Below are 21489 nucleotides of genomic sequence, written 5' to 3' on the forward strand. Positions count from 1 at the left end.
ATGATTTTATTCATCGCGAACGTAATCGTGTAGCTTAGGATGCAGAGAATAAGTATGAGCGCAAAATAGAACGTTGGACCCGCCCAGGCAAATTTTCCCCTTGTTTTAACCCTGTGAAATTGGCCTTTCATTTGGCTATAGGTGGTTGTCTGGAACTGTGTAATGGACGAAAAGTTGTTCGAACGCTAGTTAAATGTGTGGTAGTATAACCTCGGTCATGTATCCTATATATATAAAGTATCATGTATCATATATATAAATGATCATAAATAACAGAGTCGAAATATATCTTTGCGTGTACGCAATAGGAATCTATTATATAAATGATCATAAATAACAGAATCTAAATATATCTTTGCGTGTACGCAATAGGAATCTATTTAAAGTGCACATATATTAATCATAATTATATGAATCCCATCCTATACATATGTATAAACAAATCAGGTAGCCTATAATCAATCTGTTACCTTTTATCTTACCAATAACTGCAGTATATATGAGTCAGTAATATGGATTAATAAATCAGGTATATAAGTTAGCATAAAAATCAACGAATCAATCAGCATAAACATAATAATTTTATCAATTCAATATATGAAATTTTTATCAGTTAAAAATATGATTTTTATCATGTTAATCTTCATTCTATGCAATTATCAGAGTACATTAGTATTTTCTGTAGCATATGTATCTTAATGAGATGAAGTGAAAACTGTATCATTATATATCACGTGATCACTATTATTTACCAATATCATTGTTTTATATTTTATTACTTGAATCAATTCATGTACACCATGAATTTTTATTTACTTATATATATATATATTCACATAGTGTCTGTATCACACTCCTATAAGTCAAATGCAAGTCAAGTTTGAGTAATATTCAGTAGTTGGTTTTGGTAGCTGACCGAGCTAATGTAAGTGTTTACATAATAAAAATATGGAATGTTAGTCCATATATATAAAAGACTAAAACTAAAGAGGTCAACCAGATTGCTTGCAGGAATGTGATCAGACTAGAGACGCTAAAGATGACGTATACAATAAAAGTAGGCTAAGATAACATGCCGTCACCTGTAGTCATTCAATTGTTTATAAACGTTAGTCCAAGCTTCCTGCTTGAGACAAACACCGTGACCTATAATTCAAACGGCCTACGTGATCTGTAGTGTGTCTCATTTTGATTGTATGTATGTTCATATGTTCGAACTACTGTCTGTTCCTTTATGACTGGTAACCGAGATGGTAGTACAAGCAGAATAGAGTTAGCTATCGTCATTAGAAGACCTGTACCTCTTTACCTAAGCTTTATCATGTAGAGAGAATAGAATTAGCCATCATCATTGGCAGAAGCGATCAAGCTATCGTCATTAGAAGACTTGTACAATCCTACCTGATCTTCACCATGTAAAAACTTCAGAAGAATATATATATATTTTTATACTTCGTGTTTTCTACAAGAACCTCCTCACCGAATCATCATGAGTTTAACACATCGTCGTCATAAACAAGAAGATAATCCCGACTTCGTAAGTGATCTACAAACCGCAAGACACTCCATTGAAGATGGAAGTGCAATACCAACCGACTTAGCGTAAGATTATCGCAAGTCTAACATAACCAACCGACTTAGTGTAAGATTATCGCAAGTCTAACATTACCTCATAGGGCGCCTTATTATACAAGGCAACAGCCCTAAAATATGTATATACAGGACTTTTTTTTAGTTTAATTGTTATCAGAATAAAATGTATAGATGAATAAGTGTTTTTTTCAATGTGAATAGTGACCTATTCCACTCAGCCATGGATAAAACATATAGATGAATAAGAGGTGTTTTTAAAGTGAATAGTGACCTATTCCACTCAGCCATGGATAAAATGTATTGATGAATATGCAGTCCTTTTTTGCGAATAGTGACCTATTCCACTTAGCCATGGATAAAAGGTATGGATGAATAAGGGGTGTTTTTTTAAGTGAATAGTGACCAATTCCACTCAGCCATGGATAAAATGTATAGATGAATAAATGTTTTTTTAAGTGAATAGTGACCTATTCCACTCAACCATGGATGAAATGCATAGATGAATATGCAGTGTTTTTTTTTAAAGCGAATAGTGACCTATTCCACTCAGCCATGGATAAAATGTATAAATGAATAAGTGGTGTTATTTTCTCTTTCTCTCTCTCTCTCTCTGCAGTATAAAGTCTGAAGACTAAATATTTAATTGTGTGCGTGCGTGTGTAAGTGAGAGAGAGAGATACCTAAACCGCCAATATTCACTCCATAAAACTTAATACAATATGCATGCAAAGTAAATGGGAATGTTCAGCCATGTACTGAAACCTTGTGGTGTTACCACGAGAGAGAGAGAGAGAGAGAGAGAGAGAGAGAGAGAGAGAATCTGCCACCCGTGGGGCAGTAAGACGTTGGGCCTCGTAGCAGCTCTGCGACAAGAGTCTGACAGGTATGTCTAGTGTTGGCACTTGTGTATAATTACACACACACACACACATAGTGTATATATATATAATATATATATATATATATATATATATATATCACAGTACTTGTCAGAAATCGCTTTAGAAAATTTGATAAAACAAAAACAAAAATCTGCAAAATGATACAAGTACGAAATTAAAAGGCGTGTTATTTAAGAATATTATTCATTTAAAAAAATCTCAAATAAAATTTTTTAAAAATCAGACATTTTAAGACGACCAACTAATACCAGCTGAAGGTGTTATACTGAGTGTCTATAGATACAAAAAAAAAAAAAAAAAAATAGATGAGTGGTCTGTCTAAGACTCTATAGGTCATATGTGGGGACATAGGGTATAAAATTAGTTGTTGACCTCTGGTATGTTTTGTTTTATTTAAAAGATGCCCAGGATCAAGTGATAACAATTATTTAGTATTGGGTAATAATTGTTAGTTTTGTATATATATATATATATATATATATATATATATATATATATATATATATATATATATATATATATAGATATATTATCTATATATATATATATATATATATATATATATATATATATATTATATATATCTATATATATATATATATATATATATATATATATATATGCTTAAAAGATCACTGTAGATGCACGTGACTTCATAAATAAGCGAATACCACAGGAAAATAATAGTCAGAAATCCAAGCGCTTTCGTCTTTACTCAGACATCGTCAAGGAGTTAATAAAGGACAATTGGAGATAAAGGTCTCAGGTACAAAACAAGATCAAGAATACCAGATGGTTAATTGTCAAAAGGGTAAAAATTAAAAGAGATAATCCAGGATTATCGGATATCACACGGTCACAAACCTAACCGAAACTACAAAGTATCTTTACAATCCAAAACATGTAAAAACTGAATATATTAATTTTGTTGCTTTTATTTATCTACAACTTTTTTCATAATGAAAGCATCAAGTTTAAATAAACCAAGACTTAAATTTAGAACATTTCTATTTTTATTTGACTTGATGAAACAAGATTCAATGATATTCCTTTTAACTGTGCCATTACATGGGATTAAGGCTCTTGCTTGACTCCAGTTAATAGGATGGTCTAAATCTCTCATATGTACGAATAATGCATTCGATATTTGCCCAGTTCTCACAGAATATTGATGTTGCTTGAGACGTTGTGAAAGAGATTTTTACCGGTCTGTCCGTAATAGACTTTATCACACTTTTTGCAAGGAATTTCGTATATGCAGCCTGGAAGATCTTTGGAGGATAATTTTTATTATTAAACTCTTGACATTAATATTACTGAAAATAACATTTATGTTAAATAGCTTTAAAAATTCTAGGAATATCTTAACACCTTTCATCATAGGGTAATTTGAGAATGTTATGCTTACTAAATTCAAGTTTGTCATTAGTTGAATAAAATGTTTTTCTAGCTCTTTTCCATGCCACATCTATAAAAGTCCTTGGGTATTTAAGTTTCAATGCAATATCATAAATAGTTTTAATTTCAGCGTCAATAAACTGCGGGCTACAGACACGTAAAGCCCTTAAGAACATTCCAGAAAAAACAGAGAATTATACATTTTGATGTTGATTGGAGTAGTAATGAACAAAAGAGGCAATGTTAGTTGATTTTCGAAAGACTGAAAAGGTGAAATTTGTTTCTATCATTTCTACGGACAGTTACATCAAGAAAAATTCAAATATATATATATATATATATATATATATATATATATATATATATATATATATATATATATATATATATATATATATATATAATTTTCCTGTGGCCGGCCACCCCACCTGGCCCGACCCCCCTGAAAGTTTTTATGGGACCAATAGTTACTCCTTAAGTCTTACATATATAAAAGGGCAAAGCTTGAACCGACCTCCAGCGTACTCGGGACGTATGCAAGATTTTACAACCCCTGCGCATAAGTCGAAAACATTACATTCCTTACTTTTAAAAATCTACCTTCTAATACCTCCTTGTTTCACAGACAAAGATTAATATAATTACGCCATATTTTATTAGAATTCATTGTTCTGTATTGTTTAAAATGCACATCATTTATCTTTTTACATTTCGATTCCCATAAATCAATCATAAATATCTTACCCTAAAATTCCTGTATCTTTTAACTCGACGTGAAACATCTTTTTCAGACCTTTTTTTTATAGGCTCTTCCATTCCTACCCACCGTTACCACCACCACCACCAACAACAAAGAAGTCGCTTGCTACTCCCACTTCCATTCCCATAAATAAATCACAAATATCCTATTCTAAAATTCCCATATCTTCTAACTCAACGCAAAACACCTTTTTCAGACCTTTTCCATAGGCTCTTCCATTCCTACCCATCACCAACAACAACAGCAACAACAAAGTATAGCTTGCCACTCCCCGAGCAAGCGAAAATATTTTGTATCCATTGTGTATAAAGTTGCTAAGGCAACTAACTAATGGTAATACGCTGAAAGTCGCCTCTTCTTCTTTTTGTGGACAGAGCAATTACACCTCCCCAATTTCATGACTTATTCCTGACAGCTAGCTCACACACACACACACATACGCTCCTGCCCTTTCATCTTTTTTGTTTGTGGGTCAGAATTAAGATACCTTTGCTTGAATGTATGTAAATGGAGATGAACCATTATCAGTGTTGAATAAAATATAAACTTAGCGAAGTGCTCGTAGTCACATGCACCCTATAAGTGCGACTGAGGTGTGTGTGCATGCGTTCGTGTGTATATATACATATTCATACATATATATAAATGCAATGTACCACAATCACCTGAGCAATGGCAAAAAATATATTCTGGGGCTCTTGAATTAAATTTAACGCCAACACCAACTGACCCACCCAGGTACCTAGTGGGTTGGGAAGCTGGGTGAAAATTGCTGGCATGCAAAGTGCTTCGCCTGTCCAGATAAAGACCCAGGCACATAAATACTCAGGTTCCAACTTCTTTCATGACCTATGTGGGTCAGCTGGTAGCTTCCTTAAAACGGATAAAGGTCATATATTCGCTTCGCAAGCCAATATTTATATTCTTGCAAAAAACTTTTTTTTTTATTATTAAACTGGACCCAGTTATGTTTCTTACTAAAAGTGTTATTGGAATGAACCGACTTCTCAATTATTATAGCCCTGTGGTACAGCTGCACACACACACACATACACAAAAGGTACCAATGGAGGCCAGAGACGAGTGGAGATCTGGAGACGACAAACCACAAAAAAGACGTGATGGACATTCGTCACCCACTCAGCCACTCTACTACTGCATATACAAAGCAAACAGCCCATCTCAACGCATAACTAGGACATATCTTCAACACAACCCCTGCTGCCTTTCTTGCTCGCTTTACCTATTCTGTGATGCCCCCTTCTCTCTTCCTCTCTCGTCATACCATCATACACTACATTTGCTCCAAAATACCTGTTCGTTTTGAAGCAGTCCCGTTCGTCTAATCACTATCAACATTCACTGCTCCATTTCCCTGGGCCCCAATTAATGCTTGCCTCACATTTCATCACAATTTTCTACAACTGCAAACACTTGCAGACTATTGCTGGTTTCTGCCATATCTCTTCACTGTCCCACTCAGCAAACATCAACCACATATACTCATGTGTTTATATTCCATCATATATCAAGCTCCAACTAACCCAGTGCCATTAAATTCACCTACCTTGCACCAAAGGAGTGCAATGGACCCTTAAACCACATAGGTTTCTCTCTTGTTTTGTGGGACATCCTGTTCCTACACTGCTGTTATATCACCTATGACCTTTAGTATCTCATGCTTTCCAACCTTAGTCTCAAGAAGCAGGTCCCAAAAACTCCAACAAGCGAGATGAGGGGAGCACCGACGATGCTGTTGGCCCTGCTGGCAATGTTGACGATTCTAATGTCAAATGGACTGTATTACAAAGGGGTAAATCAAGATCTCAGAAGCATCTACTACCAGGAGAGAAACAACATATTCGACAGGAAGATGATGCCCTCACAATACATCAAGCATAACAAAACGGTGGATTATGTTTGTGAGTTTTAACAATTTTTTTTGGTTTCAGCCTGCTGCATGCCTGCATTTGTGGCCTTTTTCAGTCTACCACCAGCTTTTGTGCTGAGCTAGTGAGAAATTTCTAGTTTCATTGGTGCAATGTGGTCTATTTCTTTGTTGCAAGTATGGAGAACATTGACCATAGTACTTATCTGACGAAATTATAGTATATGGGCTACAGGATGCACTTAGAATTTAATTAAAATTATGAACCATTCTCCGCGCTTAATGAGTTTTTGACTGTACAGTCTGTAAAACTTTATGATACACTTTAAACTTGGACTTTCTTAAATTTAATGTCACAGTGATTTCCTTGTTATCCTAAACTAAGTATTCTAGACTTACTAAGTTTTCATTTTAAACATTTTCAGCTTCTTTTTCTTTCAATCTCAGCTTATGCTTTGAAAAATGTTGACTTACAATGACCTGTGTTTCTTATCTGACTTATATCACACAGAATTTGTTTCTAGTGTGTGAATCCACAGATTTTTTATCCTGTCCCTCCCTATTCAGTCTGTGTCCAAACCTCTGCCTACATTTTTCAGGTCAGTGTCGCAACCTCTGCCTGGCAATGGTTCAGTGCTTAGCCGCCTCATGGATTAGAATGGCCAGTGGCATGACCTCGAGTTGTCTCATTTCTGAAACCTACTTTAGCCATCTGGAACTGATAGAAGTAGACCCTGGCGTCTTTTCTGCCTTGACCTTCCACTGGTTCAGTAAGTCGAGGAAAACTGTCAATACTGGACTTCTGAATTCAACCAGTTTTTACGACGTGTGACATATATATATATATATATATATATATATATATATATATATATATATATATATATATATATATATATATAGTGTACCCGTCATAATTGCAGACCTGTTATATATATATATATATATATATATATATATATATATATATATATTCTATATATATATATATTATATATGTAACAGGTCTGCAATTATGACGGGTATATATATATAATATATATATATATATATATATATATATATATATATATAGTCTGCAATTATGACAGGTATATATATAAATATATATATATATATATATATATATATATATATATATATATATATATATATATATATATATATATATATATATATATATATATATACAGTGTACCTCAACCCCCGTTTTTGCGGACTCCAGATACACAGACTCACATATTCGCGGATTTCTCTCTGGAACATATACTCCCATTACTCGCGTAATATTAGGCTATTCGCAGTATTTTTCCATGAAAAATATGCACAAATTCCTGGGGATTTTTTTTATCAATTTCATCATCAAATCCACTTTTTGTGATAAAACTATTAACAAAAACTGGGTAGAAACATTTTTAGTGGGTTTTTCTTGAATTTTACCTAAAAAAATAGCAGGGTTCTAGCTAATTGGGAGGGGGGGGGGGGATCTGGTACCTAACCCCCGTGAATAACGGGGGAACACTGCAATGCCCAGTTAAACGTGAACTACTACCTACATTCACTTTCAGAATCTGATTACAAAAAGGGGCAGTACCAATACTACAAGGTTCATGAAGTACTCTACAACTTCTATCAGTCCCAGAATGCCTGCAGATCTGAAGGAGCACAGCTGGCTACTTCCGTCAACGACCTGAAGAAGGCGGACATGACAGTCCGCCTCTACCAGGGAGGTAAGTCACTCAAGTAGGTTCTGTTGCACCCGCCAGGCCACCTCTTTCTCTATTTACTCTAAGCAAAAGAACGTGTCATGCAGTCAAAAACAAGACGCTATTGCAAACTTGTGAAAATTTGTCTTTTGAGTTACGGTCATGCATTTGCCAAGATTAGAATGACACTAAAATTACTTCTCTCCAACAGGTGGAGCACAATATTGGATTGGGCTTTATCAGGAGGGATTTGCAACACCGGCAATGTGGCTCAGCCCCAGTGGTAGGTAAAAACAATTTAAGACATGGCACAATATCAGAACAGTAATTCACTATGTGTACTTGTACGTTACGTGGGGAACCCATATGGTTTTGTCATACAGTACATAGGAAATTTGCATTGTCTTTACACTCGTATTGTATACATAGAAAACTTGTAAGACTTACTCATATGGTACATAATATGTAGGAAACCTGTAGCTATGGTTTTCTGTAACGTATCTCAGCAAAACTAGAAAGATACAAACATCAAAACATAAAAACACTGATGGACAAATGCCACGAATCAAACTTCTAACTATTTCTTGTTTGATTTTCTCATTCAGGAAATACGTCAATTCAGATAGACTACGTGCAAGGAATCTCAAATTGCTACTCGTTGTATAAGGGAGCCACCTGGTTTTTCATGAATCAAATCTGTACCAACTTATATTACGCTGTGTGTGAGAGAAACTTCTAATTACCACAAGGGTAAGTCTCCCACCTCTCTCTCTATCTTTATACAGCAACAGAGACAAGGAAAGAGGATCAATGGACAATCCAGGATGGTGATTCAAATTCCTTGTTGATGTGGCTTCAATAAAAACGGATTCCAGCAGAGTCCTTTTGTGGTGATCTATTTTGACCCTGCAGATGACCGAGGAATCATCCCAGTTAATAGCATGGCCTGTCTTAAGCCAGGTATCCGCAATGCCATTATTCGTTGAGCCTCTTGATATGTCACATTTGTGCTGAGAGCATCTCGCCGCTAGATCTACGAATGCGTGTATATTATAGGATATTTATTCATTGTTATTTTTCCCAAAGGGCCACTTATTCTACCCTTCTTCTTTTTTCAGAAATAACTGTGGTGGAGCTGTTTCCATTAGGAACCATCTGTGATGCTGCTTTTACCTAGAACCTTTTTACCGAGAGCCAACTGTGGCACTGTTTTCCATCGAGGGTTGTCTGAGATACTGGTTTCTCAAGAACCAGCTGTGATGCTGAATATCATCCAGGGACCATCTGTGATGCTCTTTTATCAAAAACAGCTGTAATGCTGTATATATCATTAAGTAGTAATCTGTGGTGCTCAAAGATCAATAATACTTTCTTTGAAGTAACTGCATTTTGTGTGTGTTAAATAACCTGTTGTTTTTTTAATTCAAAACTGAATACACTGCTACACTTTCACAGTGAATACACTACTGTGTGATTTTATCTTGGGTCAGGTGTGTTTTCAATGTAGTAATCACTGCTTCAAAAGCGTGCGTGTGTGTGTGTGTGTGTGTTTTACCTGCTGGTAATACCAGGGTAGCTTCATCCCAAGAAAAAATGTATATAATCTCTGATACCAAGTTACTGTGATTTCAAGTTTTCACAGTCATAGCTCTCATGTGCATCATTACTAAGAAGCTTGTTACCTTTTTGCTTTCCTAAACAACTCGCCTAGAATCAGGTGTACCATATTTCCACAGAGATTTGCCACATAAAATAAATTGCAGTGTTTTAATTCAAAATCAAATATAATGATACATTTCCACAGGCACAGGTTGAATTCTAATATTTCCAACAACTGCACTGCTGTTTCGACCCCTATTTGAAACTCATGACTGGTTTTCACTGAGGAAACTTCAATGTTTCCTTTGTGAAAATGATTATTTTGGAATTTCAAATGTCCAGCTCCACAAAGGCTTATATAACAAATCACAGAGCTAAAGTTTTTGTATAGTATAGTTTTCCTAGGCATATGTTTGTGTGTTGACTTCATTCAGGTTGTATAAGCTTTGAGCTAATTTCTCAGTTGCTTAGTTTTTCAAGCTATCTGGTCAATATGAAGGACCTGACATAATCTTTGGTTGGTATGAAGACATTTTATGGTTTCTGGTTGATGTTCTACATATGAACCTGCGTTCATACTGGCATATAGGCCTAAGAGTTAGGATAATGATGTAGACTGTTGGCTTGGAATTCTGGTCACCTAAATCAAGGTTTGACTTTGTGTTTAGTTCAGACTGGCCTTATGTCATCACGGACCTTTGCCAAAGGCGTCATGTAACTGGTAAGACGTTTAAGGGAACTTTGAAGCCTGTTGTGGACCAGGGGATGTTTTTCTGTAATGAGAGTGATTACCACCACCAATAGTTTGTAAAAACAACATGAATATTAATGGCTACTAAGAACTATTTCATTACCTCTCGAACAGTCGGCAGAAACCATAATACAATCATAGATCTCATCATGTAACTTGTATTGTCTGAAACATAAAAATAAAATTAATATATACATTATTTTCTTCAATCCTAAGTTACATTTTATATAATATATATATATATATATATATAATATATGTATATATAGATATAATATATAATATGTATATATATATATAATATATTACGTACATAAACAATCAAACTTAAAACATTTGTTTTAGTATAAACAATTAATTAATTTTGTGTTACAGAATAAATTGTATAATAAATAATAAAATCGCCAAACCCCAAATGTTTTTTTTAATAAAAATCAGCAAACCTTTGTGTAGAGAGAGAGAGAGAGAGAGAGAGAGAGAGAGAGAGAGAGAGAGAGAGAGAGAGAGCCATTTTCTCTAATCCCACCGTTTTCTATATTTGACCCAGATGGTAAACTCTAACATTCATCTCACATTCTCGTCTTCACTGCCCACGATTTAATCGCTTTCAACAAATTAATATTTTCGTAATCGTAAACAACATTCAGCTCAGTTATTTAATGATGACGTGAAAGATGAACTAATAATCAATAAATAACGGTATTTAATTGTATATATTTATCGCGTGAGGATGAAATATTAACGTTAATATTGGGAAAACTTTTAAAGAAACTTACTACTCTGGTTTATTCGAAAGGATATATGATTTTTTTATGTTCTTGGTGAGGAGGAAGAGGAGGAGGTGGAGAAGATGAGGAGAAAATATATGGATAAAGACTGGATAACAGATGAAAGCAAAAAAAGTAGGACTGGGAAAAGAGAATGGACTGATAGCTCGGGGGGAGAGAACTTGAATATAGCCCTAACGGAGGCAGTAAAGAAGAATGTAGAGAACAGAGAAATCTTCATGTGTATATACTTTTATCCATACCCAGCTAGTCATTTAATCTCTATACACCAAAACCCATGATAGAGTCAGTCTGAACAAGATGATTCATTTCCGTAATGGCTGCCCGTGTCACACGCACACCTATTCACTACAGGGTCTTTTTGCTGTCTCAACAGCTGTTCCTTCCCACGTACCACACCCAAGTACCACGCCCAAATTGCCAACCGTTCTTCTTCTTTTTAATAGCAACATAAATTTACAACTGTTACGGGTTCTCATTGATAAGCTGAGGGTAATTAGCATCAGTTTATTAAACAAGTTACCAAAATAATATACAGCATTGAAGAGCCAACATGTGGAGTTCGGGGGAGAATTCGGGAGTCCCTCTGGTTGTAATGGGAAAAATATTCCTTTAATTATTAGTGATTTATTTAGGAATTGATTCATCATCCTCCTCTAATATCTTTACACTACTATTTTAAGAGTGATTGGAACTGTGAAATGTTTTAATTTTTGTTGTGAACGACGAGTGCGTGGCAGTGTAGCCAGTCCCTTGTTTTGTTTTTCTCTCACTCTGAGTATGGGAACGCTACCCTGAATCTTTCGTCTGCAATTTGGTAACACTAAAAGACCATAGGATCACGAATGCTTTCATGTGAGGAGGACGTCAACCGGTCCATCCTTCAATTTGGCTAGTTTACCAAATTATTAATACAAATGATTATCTATCTCTTATAAGGGATCGAATCAAGGAATCTAGTCCAGGGATCTAGTACAGGAGTTCTGAAGACTAGGTAAATTAACCAAGTCCAGGAGACTAGGCCTGGGAGGAATTGGCATGAGTAATGAGTGATAAAGAAACAAGCTGGGTACCAAGAATTTTCTTCAATACCCCTAAAATGGAAATCAGCACTTCAATTGCCTCCCAGTGGGAAGACATCGCCTGGCCTCATCAGTAATAAGACCCATACACACAAGGAATATCATGTAATAGCAGGTAGGACAGGCCTACCCTAATCCCCAGGCAGCGTAAAGGTCAATCTTCATACCCACCGTGTCAACTAGGACACAGTATCATTCTCCGACCCCTGTCTCCAGGCAAGAAGACTGACAACAGTGTATATGTATACTTAATACTAGTATCTTTTTCGCGTATCTTTATGTCATGGTGGGGGAAAATCCTTCCGTGACATGGTCACGTGACTCACCCAAACATAGACAAGATATCACTCACAAACTTAGACAGCGTAACAAACAATATTCGTATACTGATTACATACAAAATCTAGATCACAACATTCACATATTGTTACATCTCCCTTCTTTTACATTTTCTCAACAAAATTTGGAAGAACTTTTCTTCTACATAAATGGTCCCTGCAACATACATCTAATCCTACATACCTAATTGGCTCTCTAAATTTATCACAAATATTCCTGAAGATATTGAGGTTTTCTTACAACACGACCACTTCTGGTTCTTTGTGATTCTAAGTTATCAGCCTGAGGAAGTGTAAAAGATTTATTTGCAACATCATTTGTATTGACATCAGTTTCAATTTCCATATCGGAATCAATATAATTATCAGTTACTGTCTCTGATGTCTTTCTAAGAAATTTGCTATTTCTAAATATACTTTGCCTTCTACTTCTATTCTGTATATCCTGTTTGAAACCTCTTTTATTACCTTACCTTTCTTCCATTCCCTTTTTCCTGGAACTGGTTGTACACGGATGACATCACCTGGTTTTAATAAGACTAAATTCTTACATGATCTGTTATAATATTTAGCTTGCCTAATCAATTTCTTAGTTTGAACTTCTGGTACCCCATCAACAATCTTGGGTTTAAGTAAATTTTCTGTTGTAGGCAATTGACTTTTAGTTCCTCTACCAAAAAATCTTTGAGCAGGTGAAGAGTTAAATCCCTCAGTTGGAGTATTTCCCCATTCAAGAAGTGCTAATAAAGGATCATGGCCAACCTCCTTTGATTTTGTGAACTGGTAAGGGGATGATTTTACATGTTTAAATGACCATTTCTTTACAAAAGTTTGAAATTTACTTGATGTAAATTGTGAGCCACAGTCAATGTCTGGTATACCATAGCGTGAAAAATGACTCCTTACCTTGCTTACAACATTTGACGCTAACATATTTTCCAATGAATTTATCTCAAAATATGATGAATAATAATCTACCAAAATCAAATAGTTACAATTACCAACACTAAAAATATCCATTCTAATTTTAGACCAAGGCCTAGAAGGAAAATTATGTGAATTTAAGGATTCCTTGGTTTGTTTACTACCATACTTATTACACACCACACAAGAAGAAACATAATTCTTTATATCTGCACCAATGCCAGGCCAGAACAATATATCTCTACCATATCTAACAGTAGCTTCAATCCCATTGTGAGCATATTGAATTTGTTTCAGCATGTAAGACCTTAAACATGATGGGACAACAATGCAATTACCTCTAAAAATTATATCATTATCAACAGTGAGTTCATCCCTAAATTTAAAAAAAAGATCTTATGATTTCAGGAACCTCTTTACAATGAGTGGGCCAACCTTTTAGAATTGTTTCTTTTAATGTTTGCAATGCAACATCACTTATGGTCTTTTGTCTAATATCCTCAAGTCTTTCATGTGTCACAGCAACATGTTCTGTCATATTTACTTTACTAACCTCTTCAAATAATGCAATTACATCAGATTTATCAGCACCTGAAAATGTATTCGACAAGAAATCTCTACTCAATGTATCTGCTATATACATTTTACTACCTGGTTTATACTTAACACTCAAATTCAACTTCTGCAATTCAATTGCAATAACATGCTTTGTAACCTCTTAGGACATTTCAATAATGGTTTCTTAAAGATACTTTCCAAAGGTTTGTGATCAGTTTCTACAATAACATCTTTGCCATAAAGATATTGATCAAAATGCAACGCTGCAAAAACAATGGCTAACATCTCTTTTTTCTATTTGAGCATATCGCTGTTCTGTTTCAGTTACCGATTTAGAAGCATAGGCCACTGGGTGACCGTTTTGCATTAGGACAGCACCTAAGGGTGCGTTCACACGGTCGAACAACGTCCGACGGACAAACATTGTTACCAAATAACAATTGCTTACCAGAGTTTGCCTTGTGAGCAGAGTAAGAACAGTGATATACAACTTCAACTGGTACCACAGTTTGCCAGATCTACTTCCCTCGTTTCAACGCTTTTGACGTCATCCTGCTTCGCCTTTGATATGGCAACAATGTTTGTCCGTCGGGCATTGTTCGACCGTGTGAATGCACCTTAATCCTGACATTGAAGCATCACACCGTAAAGACACATTACAATTACTGTGAAAATATTTCAAGCAAGGAGCTTCAACAATTAGTTTCTTAATCTTGGAGAATGCTTCATCATGAGAAGAGTTCCACTGCCATTCAACATTTTTCTTTTCCAGATTTCTTAATGGCTGAGTTACTTCTGACAACCTTGGTAAAAACTTTGAAAGATAATTAACCATCCCTAGAAATCTTTTCAGTGATTTAACATCACTTGGCACTTTTAGTCAATTAATAGCTTCAATTTTCTTTGGATCTGGACGAACACCATCCTTTGTTAGCAAATGTCCAATGTACTTAACTTCAGTCACATGTAATTTCATCTTCTCTTGATTTAACTTGATGTTTTCTTGTCGGCATCTTTGCAGTACAGCTAATAGGTTCTTATCATGATTTTCCAAAGCTTCCTGATTAGTATCTCCTTTGCCATAAACTAGGATATCGCCTGCTATTACTTCTATGCCATCTAAATTATGTAAGGCATCATGCATTCGTCTCTGGTACTCCTCTGGTGCCGATGATATACAAAACGGCATTCTCTTCCATCTATACCTACCAAAAGGCGTATTAAATGTAGTCAAATAACTTGACTCTTTGTCAAGTTGCACTTGCCAAAATCCATTCTTTGCATCAAGTACTGAAAATATTTTAGCTTTGCCCAATTTCGGTTAAAATTTCCTCAGTTGTTAGAAGTGGATAATGGGGTCTCCTGATAGCTTTTGTTCAAAATCTGTAGGATCTAAACAAATCCTTAAATCTGAATTAGGCTTGTTACTAAAACCATGCTAGAAACCCAATTTGTAGTTCTGAGACCTTTCCAATAATGGTACCTTCCATACTACTTACTGCTGCTTCAATTTTCTCTTAAGGGCAAAAGGAACTTTTCTTGAAGCATGGATCACTGGTGACACTGTATGATCAATATTTATCTTACATGGAGGTCCTAATTCCCCCAAACCTTCGAATAACTCAGGAAAATCAGATATAATCTTGTTTTTATCTAACAATTTCGAAGAAACCTCATTTATTTTTTTGCTAAGCACTGGGGTTATCATTCACAAAGAAATTTTATCAATTTCAGTCTCTGTCCATCCTCATAACCTATTACAGAAGAAACATTTTCCTTCACTACATAAAAATTAAGTTATACTGCTTTCCTTTCCTTTCACACATTAGTTTTTAATTCCAATAGTCTTGATTGTTTTATTATTAAACACTTTCAGTTTGATGCTATCACCAGTATCTATATAACTTATCACTGCCAATCAAACGCTTCAATTCTTTACCACTCAAAACATTGCATGTAGCGCCGGAATCAATCTGAAAATTTATTTCTTGATGATTTACGGTCATGTTTACATACTGCTTTCTCTCACGAGACATAGAAATGTTTCCTATCGATTCATTTATTGTGCTAATTTTGCTGAAGGTCCACTATGGACTATCTTCATTTCCTCTTCACAAGTTTTCACTTTTTTCAGAGTTCCAATGAGTATTACACTGTTTAGCATAATGATTCTTTTTCTTACATTTGGCACACACTTGACCATATGCTGGACACATCCTAATTTTATGAGTCCTGCCACAATACCTGCAATCTTTTACTTCCTTGGCACGATTGGACTTTGGCTTAATTAGAGGATTTGTGTACTTATTTTTCTACTTCCACTCGACATTAACTTCCTCTTCTTCAGTATTGCTACTATACTCTGTTTTTTTTTGTTTTTTTTCATCTGTCCATCCGCCAGTGGTGTTTTTGTAAGGTAACACTGCGTCCCGGGCTTTAGATAGTTACGCTATTTGTAAGTTTTTAGGTAAATAAAAGGATATCTGGGTGTACATTTGCAACTGAAAGTGTTTAATAATTTACTGTATGCGAATTACACCGTTAATATGCGAAATAGGATATTATTTATAATCGTTGAAGTAAGCTGAATGTAACTATCTAAAGCCCGGGACGCAGTGTTACCATACAAAAACACCACAGGCGGATGGACAGATGAAGAAAAAACAGAGTATAGTCATTTGTTGCTCTTGCTGAATTCGCATTTCATAATTTTTCACAAAATTCACAGGCCTTTCTAAGGTCATTGGTTTCGTACATCTGCACATGATCCAGTAATTTCTCCCTAGCCTTATCATCATGTAAAGTGAGGATGAATTCATCCCTGATCATTTCTTCTTCATTATCATAATTGCAAGTTTTGCATAAAATTCTTAACTCGGTTATGAATTGGTCACAACTTTCATTAGATTCTTGTTTCCGCTTCAGAAATTTGTATCTTTCCATGATTATATCTGATCTGGGACTGCATTCTGCATCAAATTTCTTCAAAACTTTATCTATCTTATATTTATCTCCATCTTCATCCCAAGACAGTGTATTATATTTCTCAACCCCTAATTCTCCTATAACATACAAGAAGTGGCTACCCTTTGTCTGTCAGCTTCCTTGTCTAAGCCTATGGCAATTTCATAGTTAATAAAAGCTTCTTTAAATTTCTTCCATTTGAGGGCTACATTAGTACGTGCACTAAAGTCCATAGGACTCGGTGGAGTTAGCTGTATATTCATCTTTATGGTACAAAACTACCTTAATTGTGATAGAAGAAGAAAACTTATCCCTCTGGAGAAAATTTTGCACGTCGGCAAAACGGGCGTAGCCTACTATGAGATTCAGGGTCTCTGTAACACGGTTTTTTGGACTTTGCTCCTTGTCAAAGCATCGGATGTAGCTGAAAGTTGACATATGTATATTTTACAACCACACACAAATTTTTTCAGCATTATCAATAACCTAAACCCGATAGTTTTAAGTTTTATAGAGTAAAAATGATCTAGCCGACGCCATGGCCAATGATTACGAGCCAAGAGTTGAAAAACATTCATTACGTAAGCAAGGTAAACAAAACACCTTTTGACTAAATGTTGCCCCGCCCATCCACCACAAGACAGAAATGCCATCGGCTCTGAAACTCAAAGACTTTATGAATGGCGGAACGATACATAGAAGTGGGTGGGGTATCAGTGCTAGCGTAGTAATACTACTGTAGCAGTATTGCCGCAACAGTATAGGCAGTAATAAACATGAATTAAACGTTTTAGACCAACTGCTGGGATCCTTGAGGATCATTTATTGCACTTCTTACAAACTACTTGAGAAATTAGTTTTTATAGCCAGAAGGTTAAATTTTGTTTCTAATCCAACATGCCCATGGTAGCCTTCAGTGTTATCCTGAATTATAACGAGGCGAAAGTGGGTGGAGCCTCATGAAGTCACCATTCTGACGATAATTATTGGTGAAGGTTTAAAGCCAATATACGGTACCAGGCTATTTTTTTTCAGTAAATAGGTAGGTAGCCAATAAATAAAAATTGCTTGACATTGGATATAGCAGTTATCAAATCAAGCTTGTCTACTATGTTTTTGGTAATTACCAACTATTCCCTACATCTTGTCAATCTGATTGTGACCTATAAAGTAGACTGTAATAATTTCTTGGACACTTATTTTGGGAGTTAGACTAATAATCGAAGTGTTTTTGTATTTATTAACATATTTTGTTGGTTTGTTCATTATGACAATTATCAGTGGGGAGGTTCCAGAGTTCATAAAGATGTACTGCTTTGCTTGTATTTAAATTTGTATGTCATTGTTGCCAGAGGTTTAGCCTTCGTTGCGTATAGCCAATCATCCATCGAGAAAGAGGGAAGAAATGATGTCATAAGTTACGTAACGAGTGCGTTCGAAACCTTTTCTCTGAGTAAGTTGGCCCGTCTTAAAAAAGGTCACTTTTACATTATAAGTTACCAAATTTATTCAACCTACGTAGTGCAGAATACACTCAAAATTTATGTGTTGATATAATTTGTATTCTGAATAAGCGTTATATTTATGAAATGCATAGATAAAAAGTTATTGCGAAAAAAAACCGTGTTACAGAGGCCCTGAATCTCATAGTAGTACGTCAACAAACTGGTCCGTAACTTGTAACGACTCACTTACCCTCATTTCTTCCTTAATCAGCTTATATGTAGATAAGAACCACTCCTGACACCATGTTACGGGTTCTCATTGATAAGCTGAGGGTAATCAACATTGTTTATTACAAAAGTTACCAAAATAATATACAATGATGGTCGATGGTCATGGGTCGAGGCAATGCCTTTACAACGGCGCCTCTTAATCTTGAGTTATTTTTAGTTGAGCTCTTTTATTCTTTTTTCTCTTTTTTTTCCACATCATGTATATGGTTTCTTTTCTTATTTCATTATCACTTGTAAATAGAAATTTTCCAACTACGTAACTTTCATTCTCTTCATAAGGTTGCTGAAGTCCAATTGCTTTAACGCGTTCTTCTCTATAAGTACTAACAATATAAGAGGAAATGAAATATGTCTTCTACTGTAATATGACAAAAAGGACAACAGGTGCTCCCATTCTGATTGCCTTTTTGCTGTATTTAAATGTAGAGTTGGTTCTGGCTCTAAAGAGAAGTATCGAACCAATAGTATTGTCAAAAATGTCTTCATCTTTTATTTCTCTTTTCCCCATTTTATATATATTCACAGTCACTTTATTTTCCAAGTCCTTCTTTCCACTTCACTGTGTCCCAGATTCTGGCTTTGTCCTTTATTTCTGTTTTGAACATTCCTTCCAATTTTCTTAAATTGATTTTAATTTCATGCATGTACTTTTCCACTGTTTTCCACCTTTTTTTTTCTTTTCCTTTTCTTGCATATCTGTATTATTTTCTTTGGTAACTCTTTCCGTCCATTTATAGTATTATTTACATAGCTTAGCTTTCCACTCATAATTCTGCTTTTCATGGAAGATGCTCCTGTCTCCCCCCTTAATGTGGCTACTACTGTACTTGTACATGCTCCTAATATTTTTCTATAAAAAACCCATTCTCTATTCTTTGCAATTTTTCTATTTCTGTGTCTGTTAGATTAACTACATTGGTTCCATATAAAACTGGTGGTAGAGCTATATTTTTCCAGAATGTTTACCTATAAGAACTTTGTTACAGCTTTTTTCTATCACAGAATAGGTTAGGTTGGCTAACTTCTGAGCTTTATCCATCATTTCCTTTTTTTTGTAGCTTAAAAACAGATTTCTAGAATCGTTTACCTTTATTCCTAAATATGTTATATTCTCCCTCACTTTTATATTCTCAATCTCTTCTGGTTTTTCCTTCATACTGAAAATAATGATGCTGCTTTTTCTTTCTTTATTTATTTATTTCTAGCCCACTTTATCAAGTAAATTAGATATAGAATAAGTCTACTAAACCCCATGCACAATTTCTGTCTGGAAAAGCACTTGGCATAGATGGATTTCCAGTAGCATTTTTTTAGGAAAATTTGGAATATAAAAAAAGTAGAATTTTTAGATGTAATGAAGTACATATTAAAAACATGGTGATTGGTACTGATAAGAACAAGGGAGTACTGAAATGACTTTGGAAGGATGATAATTCACATTGCATTGAAAATTGAAGACCTATCACATTACTGAATGTTGATCACAAAATAGTGACAGAGATAATTGCAAATAGATTAAAAAGGTCACTTCCACTGTGCACATCACCTGAACAGTTCTGTAGAGTCCCAGGAAGATCGATAACAAATGCAAATACAACGGTGAGAGATATTATGATGTATTACATAAATGGGAAAGATATGCAAGCTGCTTTAATTAATTTAGACTGGGCAATTGCCTTTGACAGCGTAGATTTGGAGTTTTTGTTTAAAGTGTTGGAACGGTTTGGATTTAATTTGAAGTTCATTGGTCTAACGAAAATGCTATACACAAATGCAAAGTGTGGTATGTATTAATGGCAACTTAACTAAGCCCTTTTCCATCAAAAGATCAGTTAGACAGGGTTGTCCTTTGTCGATGATGGTGTTCATAATTGCGCAAGAGCCATTGTATATTGCTGAAACAAAGAGTTAGTAAATATTCTCCTGAAATGCTAAATGATCTACGAATTTCTGTTGGGTATGCAGACGATAGATCTATTGTAGTCTGTAGAGATGAAGTGATAGAAGACAGTTTTAAGGTCTTAAAAATGTGTGAGGATGCTACTGGGGTTCTTCTTAACTTGAATAAAACGAGTATATTTGGGTTAGGGCAATGGAAAAACAGAACCTTATGGTCAGTAAAAAATTTTGAACATACAAACCGATAACTGCAAACTTTTAGGTATAACTTATTTTAATGTTTTTTTTAAACAAGGGAGGAAAACTGGAACAAAATTAGAGAAAATTGGTCGGCCTTTCACATAATAGGTCAAAAAGCTCTGGTCATCAATATGAAGTTTTTATCAAAACATTTTGAGAAGCAGATAGAAAAATGTATTTTTCAAGTATTTATTGAAAAGTAATTACCTGCCAATTAGCAGGAAAACAAAAATGTTTGCCAAGATTAAAAAGGAAGGGAGGTGTGGAGTAATAAAAATTGGCTATAGAGTTAAGGCAATTCTTTTTTTGTACTTTTTTATAAGAGTTTTTCAAAAAAAGAGTTTGGGTATGAGCTAATGATGT

At 34.9% G+C, this 21489-nt stretch overlaps 2 protein-coding genes across 2 annotated transcripts; one reads left to right on the top strand and one right to left on the bottom strand.

Moving 5' to 3' along the window:
• The first annotated feature begins 5222 nt into the window (after positions 1 to 5222).
• Positions 5223 to 8538, top strand: LOC135221368 (uncharacterized). The gene is made up of 5 exons (XM_064259168.1): positions 5223 to 5246; positions 6349 to 6466; positions 7141 to 7311; positions 8110 to 8271; positions 8459 to 8538. The coding sequence occupies exons 1-5, from the start codon at positions 5223 to 5225 to the stop codon at positions 8536 to 8538; spliced, it is 555 nt and encodes a 184-aa protein (XP_064115238.1).
• A 4636-nt stretch (positions 8539 to 13174) lies between these two features.
• Positions 13175 to 15122, bottom strand: LOC135221369 (uncharacterized). The gene is made up of 3 exons (XM_064259169.1): positions 14954 to 15122; positions 14165 to 14320; positions 13175 to 13779 (listed from the first exon to the last, which is right to left on the bottom strand). The coding sequence occupies exons 1-3, from the start codon at positions 15120 to 15122 to the stop codon at positions 13175 to 13177; spliced, it is 930 nt and encodes a 309-aa protein (XP_064115239.1).
• Positions 15123 to 21489: the final 6367 nt, after the last annotated feature.

This window comes from Macrobrachium nipponense, chromosome 2, assembly GCF_015104395.2.
Source record: "Macrobrachium nipponense isolate FS-2020 chromosome 2, ASM1510439v2, whole genome shotgun sequence".
NCBI lineage: Eukaryota > Metazoa > Arthropoda > Malacostraca > Decapoda > Palaemonidae > Macrobrachium > Macrobrachium nipponense.

What these genes read in the sequence shown, in the direction of transcription:
- LOC135221368 (XM_064259168.1), top strand. Translation starts at nt 5,223, where the DNA reads ATGCACCCTATAAGTGCGACTGAG. An exon ending in CTTGACCTTCCACTGGTTCA is followed by an intron (nt 7,312 to 8,109) that starts GTAAGTCGAGGA and finishes ATTCACTTTCAG; the next exon opens with AATCTGATTACAAAAAGGGG. An exon ending in AGTCCGCCTCTACCAGGGAG is followed by an intron (nt 8,272 to 8,458) that starts GTAAGTCACTCA and finishes TCTCTCCAACAG; the next exon opens with GTGGAGCACAATATTGGATT.
- LOC135221369 (XM_064259169.1), bottom strand. Translation starts at nt 15,122, where the DNA reads ATGGTTAATTATCTTTCAAAGTTTTTACCAAGGTTGTCAGAAGTAACT. An exon ending in TTGCTTGAAATATTTTCACA is followed by an intron (nt 14,321 to 14,953) that starts GTAATTGTAATG and finishes ATACATTTTCAG; the next exon opens with GTGCTGATAAATCTGATGTA. An exon ending in AAAAGAAACAATTCTAAAAG is followed by an intron (nt 13,780 to 14,164) that starts GTTGGCCCACTC and finishes TGATTTTGGTAG; the next exon opens with ATTATTATTCATCATATTTT.